The 10792-nt window shown below is 35.6% G+C and overlaps 1 protein-coding gene across 1 annotated transcript; it reads right to left on the bottom strand.

Annotated features, from left to right (window-relative positions):
• Window positions 1-784: 784 nt before the first annotated feature.
• LOC120351676 (ribonuclease Oy-like) lies at window positions 785-9020 on the bottom strand (the record flags this gene model as incomplete). Its single annotated transcript, XM_039429626.1, is given in 2 exon segments — window positions 785-1531; window positions 8645-9020. Coding segments are annotated over 2 exon segments (697 nt in total), but the record flags the coding sequence as incomplete, so codon positions are not given.
• Between the last annotated feature and the right edge of the window lie 1772 nt (window positions 9021-10792).

Below are 10792 nucleotides of genomic sequence, written 5' to 3'. Positions count from 1 at the left end.
ACTAAATTTGTCGTTACAGTTGAAAACTATTACCTTATCGTCTATGGCTATATTTTCTTCTATTATAATTATTTCTATGTGCGATAGCTGTACTTAAATCGAAGATCATTATCATGATAATGACAGGAAAACTACACCCATAACAGTGCAAATATTTAACAACAATATTAAGTTGAATTAGTTACATCTACAAACAATACAAGAACATTTCCTTTCATCAACATTGAAGAAGCTTCTAAAACTTCAATCAAAAGTAAATCAAGAAATTAACACCATTCTATATACAAGAGATTCGGTGTAATTTTATTCCACATAATCTATTCTGTAATGGCGTTGTGCAAGGAAAAAACCTGACATTTACTTTCATTCAAATCCCAGTTCAAGTCCCCAGAAGTAATAAATCTTCATAATACTATTCTATTCCATTATGCAACTCACTGTACGAAGGAGAGTTCAACATAAGGTTAGTTAACAAAAATGTTATTCAAAAAAATTCAAGCTTTTCTTTCGATTTTTCATGTTATAATTTACCAAATGCAGTTCAAACAAACGTAAATATATAGATGTTTTAAAAATCGTATTCTAGTTCCTCCTTAAACATTCACATTAAAACAGAATTTCAAATAGTATAAGGCTAGCCACTAATATAAAAGTTGAATGTTAGTACTAGTTGCTCCGACGTAGCATCAATGGTTTTCGTTGTTTTCAGTGGAAAATGTAGTGCGTTGCCTCAGATATAGCCATTAGTCATAGATAGTCATAAACATTCTATAATGTTAGGTTGCATCAAACAAAATTAGTTGTGAGTCCTGGCTTTCCATCTCCATATGCGATAGATCACTGAAAAGTTTGTGGTGAGGTCATGGATCAGTCTACTTCCTGCCTCCCATCATCAAGTAATTTTACTATTCTATTCTCAATTAATCTTTGGACAGTGCGCACGCAGAGATAGAAGGAATGATATGTACAAGAAACAAAATTCCGTCACACTACTATGGATGGTTCAGTCACGGCTGTCTTTACGCCGCTGCAATTTTATCCTTACTCTTGAGACTGTACCATCTATACCAGCTCGCTTTCACCGTTTGAGGGGCCAGGGACCACAACTAATCGCACGGCTAATCCCGGTTGACACAACCCAGCATAAAATAGTCGCATGTTCAAATTCCTGAATACAGCTCCAGATATGTTTAGAACACGTTAGATTGTCTTATAATGTAGCCCAGATAAGCAGTTTCAACGTTTTGTAAAACCTGACAAGGAAGAATTGGGGCTGGTCGTCTTCAAAGAGGGCACGCCTGCGGTGGGGCGACGGCACACTGCCAGGGTACATGATGGGCTTGTCCATCGGGCAGTTGGTCACCACTTTGGCGGACTCTTTCACCTCCATGCCGCCTCCGCCACGCCACCTGTGGGTGGAGCCGGCTGTGTACATCCACGTGTCGCTCGCCCGGGTTCCAAAGCAGTCGGTCAGTGTCAGGTTCTTGTCAAAACAGATGCGCACCTCAAACAGGAATGGCAGCCCGGTTTTCTGTCAAAATCAAATTCACTCTTATTGCAAACTCAATACCACAGGAAACTTATACAATTGTTCTATTCTATGTCAATACTCAATTTTATAATCTTTTCAGTGGGTAATCTTCAAAAATAGTGCAACAAATTGAACAACATTTTTATATGAATGAAAGCAGACTAGAAAACAGGCCGGGTTTTAATAAAATCGAATGTATATAATTGAAAGAATAAGACTTTGAATGTATATCACTTCATTTTCTAAGCTATGCACACAATAAAATATGCCTTTTTAGAAAGTTGCCTTTGTAAATAAATAGATGTTAACACACTGATGGCTACGTAAATTGTAAGCAATGTACACAATGATATCGTAAGATAAATACACAATGTCTTGATCATTTTCAGCCGAGAAACTACTAGGTTCAAACAATTTAAGAAATATCTTATTCGTGTAGAGAAAATAAAATAGAACGTTGAGAAGCTACTTGTGTTCTAGTTACAGAAATTTCAATGTATTATATGTATATCAAAATTGAATGTACCTGTATTCTAGCAATAAGGATTTATTATACAATTTTGAATGCTTTCTAACAATTGCAATGCGAATGAATAATTATCATGTATTCTGTTAATTCAAATAAATTATACATAGTATGGTATTTGTATGGAATATTTCATACTCAATGTCCACTTTCTTGATCAGGGTTACTATTGTATAAGAAAATTGAAAATGAAAGTAACCATTTATTTTCATTCTCACACAAAATATTTCAAACTTCCAAGTAATTTTCAAGTGTGAATGAAAAAATAAACAACGTTAAATTAATACTACCACTAACAACCAATTTTTAATGTTTCATAGGTACAATGTATGGAATGTTTCATAAATTGAATGCTTCTTAACAATTTTTACAGCAGTTTAATAATTGTAATTTATTTAAGAAATAAACTACTTCAAGTATACTCCATCTGTAACAAATGCACTAAATTCTGTTAATTCAGACATTTTTCATATTTTTGGAAAGAAAATTGAAAATTTGAGAAAGTTTTTGCCCTGTTTGGAAATCATCTGCAACTTACAGCCATCAGCCAACCTAACACAAATTTAAGCTCGAGACACATATAACCGCACCGAGCCCGTGCCGAGGTACGGCCAAGCTACGTCCATGACACGGTGATGATGATAGGAGAACACACATATCCGTGCGACAGCCGAGTGGCAGCAGTGTCTCAGTTCTGTAGTGCTACTGTGATCTGATTTCTGTGTTAAACTATTGTTAATAATATAACACTATTAAAGCTTGTTACATCAGATTTTAATATACATTTTTAATTTTAAACTAATTACCTGTAGACACAGAAAATGAGAATCATAGTGCATATTTCGGTGCATAACAATACCACAATCAGTCATGTATCGGAAATATATACAGGCAATAAAATTGTTATCTTCTGCCTCATGTATCTAAACGTAATTAGTTTTCTTTTATACTTTTTGTTGTTTATTTTATTATTTATCATATCATACCTTTGGCTTGACTTATTATTTAGTTATATACTTTCACTTTTGGTTTAACTTATTTTCCGTTCAACCATATTTTTCAAATATTATACATAGTATAGTATTTGTATGGAATATTTCATACTCAATGTCCACTTTCTTGTTAGGGAGAAAGTGGACTTTCTTGTTAAACGAGCCAGCACCGTCTCCGTCAAAAAGTAATCTGAACTAGTCGGTGACGGCGCGGGCACGGCTCGGGCAACAAACACGGTGACTGTGCTGACGCGGTGCGATAGTATGTGCGGTAGTATGTGCGGTAGTATGGGTCGTTTGAAAGCATTTGTTTTCTCACTCGCCGTAGTACGTCCGTCACACGGCCGTGCCGCGGCGCGGGCTCGGTGCGGATATGTGTGTCCCGGCCATTATGCGGAACTTTAATCTGGCAAAGTAGCCCTAGCGAATGTATCAGCAAATGTTATTAAGCTTAGTGGTTGAATGATTAACCAGTATTATAAGAAATATTCATATGACTTTCTATCGCTGGTGAGACACTTACGGATAGCTCCCATCTAGCCTGAATGTATATTTTAAACCGTCAATGGGCGACAACCATATTATAACGTGCCCATCGGATAAAACGATTGATTTATAGCCTTGATTTAGCGTTAGCCTTATTGTTTTTTGTTTTGTTTTTTTATTTCTATTAAAACTAGTCACTAGGACTAACCATTAATTTTGTTCTGTTATTTCTTATTCTAAATTAATTTTTATTGCTAAAGTCTTCCAGTGAAGCCTACAGTTCCAATCTATAATTTCACTACTTTAAATTATTTCACTACACTTTTATTCAATATACTTTAATCACTCCACTAGCACTACACCAACTCAAAGGGCTTTGTTCTCTTCAACCTCCTAGTGAGTTCAGTGTTGTCTAGTAGTTGGATGACTTCGGTGCTGTCGTGTTGATGAAGACGTGACTCATGATGGGCTGCCAATCGTCTTATCTCACGTCACATAGGGGATGTGCAGATCTCGGTGCAAATCGCTGTTCCATATGTACCAGGGCGCATTCACCATGTTCCGCAGTACTTTGTTTTGGAATGTTTGAATCTGACTGATGTTAGAAGTTCTAGAGCAGCCCCAAAGCTGAATTCAATACGTCCAGACAGGTTTTAGAATTTGTTTGTAAATCGATAACTTGTTGTCCAATGAGAGTTGTGATTGACGGCCCAACAGCCAATAGATTTTACTGTATTTGAGTCCTAGCTCGCTCCTTTTAATCTTGATATGCTCTTTCCATTTAAACTTGGCGTCAAGAGTCATTCCAAGGTATTTTGCTGTGTTGCTGTGTGGTACTACATTCCAATTCAGATTTATTCGAATCGGGTCATTGATAATTTTGTTTGTGAAGTTGATATGAATAGACTTCATCTCATTTAATCGAATTCTCCATTTTTTGGTCCAGTCACTGAATCTGTTGCTAGCATTCTGTAGTTTTGTGGCTGCTTCTTGTACTGTTTCCCCTTCTGCCAGTATTGCAGTATCATCAGCAAAAGTAGCTATTGTCACTGCATCCAATTCAGGAAGATCGCTTGTGTACAACACATAAAGAACTGGTCCAAGAACACTACCCTGTGGAACTCCAGCCCTTATTTCCTCCAATTCGGAGACGTCGGCACCTTGTTTTACTCTGAATAATCTGTTGTTGATCAAATTTGATCAAAATCGTTGGAGCCATTTTCGAGAAAATCGCGAAAACCCCTGTTTTTGACAACATTTTCGCCATTTTAGCCGCCATCTTGAATCGCATTTGATCGAAATTGTTCGTGTCGGATCCTTATAGTGTAAGGACCTTAAGTTCCAAATTTCAAGTCATTCCGTTAATTGGGAGATGAGATATCGTGTACACAGACGCACACACACTCATACACACACACACACATACAGACCAATACCCAAAACCACCTTTTTGGACTCAGGGGACCTTAAAACGTATGGAAATTCACAAATTGGGGTACCTTAATTTTTTTCGGAAAGCAATACTTTCCTTACCTATGGTAATAGGGCAAGGAAAGTAAAAATAAGACTATAGAATTATTCATCATGAATCAGCTGACAAGTGATTACACAGAAGTGTGGAGAAGCCAGTCTATTGATGTATTTCCATAAGGTCTATAGTTTCAATCAGGTACTTGTGGATGAAAATACTGCGTGGGGTCTACTGTTCACAGAACTACTAGTGTAAATAAATTATAATGCGTTTACACCAGAGTTTAAAACAAAAGTTTTCAACATAAGTTAATAACATTTTCTTTTGGCTGCTAGTTCTGTTATCAACAAAAGTTATAACTTTGTCACGAGTTTCGTCTGCAGCTGTAGTTATTAGGGAACAGCTGTAGTTGTAGGGTGGGCGAGGGGGTTGCGGGGAAGATAGTAACCTGTTATTAGCAAAAGTTAATGCGATAAAAGAGGCTCTTGTTATTAACATAACACATTTCCTTTGATCTTTACCGACTCCGGTGTAACGCCGGTGTAAACGCAACTTAACATGATGTTATTGACTTTTCTAATTAACATCAGTTGAGAACAAAAACGTTAAAAACTTTTGTAATTAACTCCGGTGTAAACGCAGCTTTATTCTACAAGCTAAAGCACAACAACTAGCAGGACTTATAAATATAGACTTTGAGTGCACTAGTAGCTAGGTTGAACAATTCAAAAAACATCACAAAATTTTCTTTGGTAAGGTATGAGTTGAAGCAAAATAAGTCAATCAAAATGTTACTCGTGAATAGATTGCATCTGAGTGGCCAAAAATTCTAGAGGACTACGGCAGTGACAATATATTTGATGGAGATGAGACTGGACTTTTTATAGACTTGCTCCCCAAAACACTTTAAATTTAAAGGAGAGAAGTGTATTGGCGAGAAGTTGTTGAAAGAACGCATCACTGTATTTGTTTGTGCCAATGTGAAAGGAAAAACTTCTAGTGATTGGGAAATCAAGAAATCCACGATGTTTCAAATCTGTAAAAAATTGCCGGTCAAGTATACAGCAAACAAGAAAGACTGGATGACGTCGGAGATTTTTGAACATGAATTAGAGCTTGGAATAAGGAGTTACATAGAAAAGGCAAGAGTGTAGCTTTACTAGCGGACAACTGCACAGCACATCCAAAGATCAACAAACTGAAAAACATCAAACCTATCTTCTTGCCTACAAATTGTACGAGTGTAATTCAGCCAATGGACCAAGGAGTCATTAACACGCGAGTAGTCACACGGACTTGCAGAACGTCAGTGGTCGCGCGTGAGCATTTTGCTCACACTCACCCTTATGGCACCCTAGACTATAAACAGTTGGTTTTGACAATGCTCTTTCAATATTTATCAATTTCAAATCTTTCTCAACGTTTTTTATGTTATTATAATATACTATTTAATAGTATATTAATAACAATAGTATTAACATTTAATAGTACACATGGAGGAGATTCCAAAAATTCATACTGCAAATTTATTGTTAGAATTTATCATTTATATTGGATAAAATAGACTACTCATGAATGGAATGAATATACCTTCTTTATTTGACTCATTTTTCGACATCTAGATAGAATGAAAAGATAATGAACGTTTAAATCAGAAGATGGAATATAAAATAGGAAGATAATACCTATATATTGAAATTAGTCAACGTTCATTCTGTCATTCTCAAACTGTTCAAGATTGTCTAGAGGTCAGTCACAGCGAGGATTACATGAGCTTTACTTGAAAGCTCATCGAAAAAACTAGCAATAAGTATTCTCCATGATGAAGACTTTTTAAACTTTGAAAAAGGTACTCTATTTGATGCTTGTCGATTTCTTCAAAAGGCATGGAATAAAGTTATCCAATCTACAATAGCGCATTGCTTCAATCATGCAGGATTATCAGATTCTACACTATGTATAGAAAACACAATCAATGACGAGGATGACAAAGATAACATACCATTAAGCCAATGGATTCAACAGCATAACATTCCTGGATAGCTACATTCATTCATTTCTTTCGACGAAAATGTTATAGCTAATAGGAGTGTAACAGATGAAGAATTAATCGGTCAAGTTTTAGGAGAGAATAAAACTAATACAGATGATTTTGAAATGGAAGAGGAATTTGTGGAACCTCCAACTCTTTCTCAGGCTTTTAATCAAGTGAAACAATTGATTTCTTTTTATGAGTGTGGGGGGAGAGAGAATGAGAGTGATGACATGATACTGTCAAATTTGTATGAGACTTCAAGTAGCATAAACAGGAAATTCCTAAATTCTAGAAAAAATAAAAAATTTTCAATGACTATTTTAGAAAGTAAGATCATAAAATATTTATCAAAAGCGTGTTCAAAGTGTACAGTATAATAAATAAGGATGGCAAAGTGATTTAAATAGCTGCTTAGTACCTGATTGTCTTGGAACTTATTTCCACTAACTGTTAATAAATGGCAACTCTAGTTTTAGCGCTCAGAAACGGATGGTCCCTTCAACCGCGTTGTAACCGGAGTCTAATGAAGAAGAATTATTCATTATTTTGTTCAAAATTACGTAGATAATCTTTAAAAGTTGGAAATTTCCAGAAAAAAATGGTTTGTTATGTTTCGAACCTGCAACCTTTGATTCATCAATTGCGCTCGCTACCAACTGAATAATTGAAGCAGAGTAAGTAGACTGCAACTCACTGCAGACACACAAGGAATCTTATGTTGGCAGTGCCAAATATTAGGCTACATTGATAATATTGTTATACTCAAGTTACAATCAATGTATATTTGTATTGTATACTCTGGTAATTATATTGTACTAATATGTATTTGTGATTTTTGGCAATAAATCCAATTCAATACAACTAAGCTAAGGAGTTACTTGGAGAAAGCCCTGTTTGGTTGGGCTTTTATAATTACGTAGGTTATGAATCACATCCAAATTAAATGAATTTGTTAATAGCAATAACAATAATCCTATGTATACCCTCGGTAAATTCAGAATTTTTTGCAAAATTTGAAGTTAATCAGTTTAGTTGTTCAGACGTCATTCGTGTATTTCATATACCGTCCATGTTGAAAGCTGCTTTTACACCAGAGTTATTAACAAAATGTTTATAACTTAATCCTTATAGATTCTATTAAATTGAACGGAGCTTGATAAACACAGTCATATATTCAACATGTGTATGATAAGTTATGTTCAATCTAATAGAATCTATAAGTATGAAGTTATTAACATTTGTTAACATTGGTGTAAACGCAGCTTAAGACGATTCTTTCCTTCATCATATTATTTCCTTCAATTTCAATATTGTAAAAAATAAAAATAGATATAGATGAACATGTGTGTGTGCGCATGATAAACATGCATTTATCATGCATGTCCTACCGTTAGTATCCAGCCTTAGAGAATCTTTATGAAGAGGTTCGAATGTATTTGATAAAAGATGACCTATTACACTACCAAAGAGCTCTGACAATATTAAATAACTGATAATTTGATGGAATATAATGATGTATATGGATTACACTATCAAAGAACTCTAACAATATTAAACACACTGATAATTTGATGGAATAAAATGAGGCCCAAAGGTAACTGACCACATCATGAATGCACTGAATGCGGGGCGCCTTGCCGGTAGCGGTTTGTATGGCGTCGGCGATGACGGTGACATTGTAGGCCTGGTTGTTGTCGCCGGGACGCACTTGTGCGGCGTTAAGCATGTCATTCACGTTGTACTGCTTGTTCCAGGCGAGGCCCTGTTCGAAGTAGGAGCGTTCGGTGCGCAGCAGGCGATCAGTCATCGCGCATGTGCCGTGCTTCAGCCACTCGTGCTCCCAGAAGCGCTCGTCGCCTGTGCCCTCTATGTCCGCCCAGTACTCGTCCAAGGTCAGGCGCAAATCCTCCACGGTTGACTCGTTGTAGACGGCAGACTTGTTGCAAAACTGCGGTCCGATTTGGCCCAGCTTCGACGGCCTAAACACCACAACACAGAATCTCAAGGTTAGGTTACCGTATGTTAGATTAGGTTTAAATATTTTTTTTAGATTTTATTGGTTTGGGTTGAATTTTGAATGTTTGAAAGTTTAGGTAGTTATGTAATTTGAATGGTTTAGATTGAATTAGGTTAGGTTGGGTTGTATTAGTGTTGGTTGGGTTGGGTTGAATTAGGTTAGATTGTGTTGTATTAGGTTACGTTAGGTGATGGCGTATCAATGAATAAAAAAATTATTGTACAAGTCCGACATTCAATTGACTTTCTAGACTGGAAATTGTTACGGAAAAGGAAAGTGGACTTGATCTTATTTCAAAAAGGGGCGATTGAATAAAAACTAGAATCTAGTAACTAGCTACTAAAGTAAGGTCCAAGTTATAATGGCAGTATTTGATTAACATTGGTGTTGCTATCCTTGTCTATTATTCGACAAAGCAGATAGTGCTATCCTTTTCTATTTCTGCAAAGTTGCCAGATCGTTTTCAACAATGTAGAAATATAATTAATCAACAATACATTAGTAGTTATAGTATTATTAAATCCGGTATGTATAATTATTTATGGCCGGTTGCAGAGTCGTCACATAACTTTATAGTCTCGTATTTAACCTATGTGCATCCACATAAACACAATTTGCGTTGCACAGACGCCACACAGCTATGTGGGATGGTAAACTAAAAGCGCTCAACTAAATCCCTTCTCAGGCGTTGCACAGTCGTCTGATAGCATTTATGAGCATCTCATAAGCTGAAATCATCCTTTCAAACTATGGGTCCGAAGTCGTGGTGTTAAAATCTAAATGCATGGTTTTAAAAATAATTTGAAGGTTATGTTATTGTTATGAAGGTATTATTGTTTCGGCAAAATCTTTATCAAAGTGATATTTTATAGGCTACGTTGCACAAAGGCCTGTTAAATTTTAACCGTGATTAAATGCCAAGAGAACTAAAAAAAGGGAAGCCTTCTTTTTAAAAAAGCCTTCTCTGATTGGTTTCTGTGGCATTTAATCAAGATTAAAATTTAACCGTCTTTTTTAAAACCTGGCTTTTGACTTTTAAAAGGTTTCAAATTACAAGTTGTTTTACAAATATGAATTTCAATTTATTCAAAGTTCAAGCTTTAAAATTTTATACTTCAGTATAATTATATATTATATATATATATTTATTTATAATTCAAAGAAGACAGGAAATTAATCAATTCTATATCATACAAATTAAGGAACAAACAAGCCATAATAACAAAAGCCTAAAAGAGAACACAATAGCAGGCTAATAATAAAACAGACTATAATGAAAACGTAGAAAACTTTATCACAGAAAACAAATTCGAACGTTTTACAAGAGTATAGTAAAAACATTAATAGTATCATATCTCAATTTGCAACATTTGACAACAAAGTTTGCAAACACAAAGATGAACTAGCAATATTGGATCACCTTTATCAGGATACCTTGCAAACATAACCTCACAATATTCTTAAATATAGAAGACGACGTGATGTTCCGCCATCTTGTTTTGAGGAACTTATGTGAGCGCTTTTAGATATGTTCACAGCTATTCCTTTTTACACTTCTACCTCGTATAGCGTCATGACACTAGCGGTTTACACACAAAAGGGAATTTTCAAGCCATGCCACTGTTAATGGCGCCATTTTCATGGAGACATTCGAGTTTTTTGCACAGAAATGGTTGGTTTAATTTTTTAGCTGTTGTCTGATTACCTTCAAAATGTCCGATTACATTGAGAGTG

The sequence above is a fragment of the Nilaparvata lugens genome, chromosome 5 (genome assembly GCF_014356525.2).
Source record: "Nilaparvata lugens isolate BPH chromosome 5, ASM1435652v1, whole genome shotgun sequence".
Classification (NCBI taxonomy): domain Eukaryota; kingdom Metazoa; phylum Arthropoda; class Insecta; order Hemiptera; family Delphacidae; genus Nilaparvata; species Nilaparvata lugens.
This window is presented reverse-complemented; position numbering and strand designations above follow the sequence as displayed.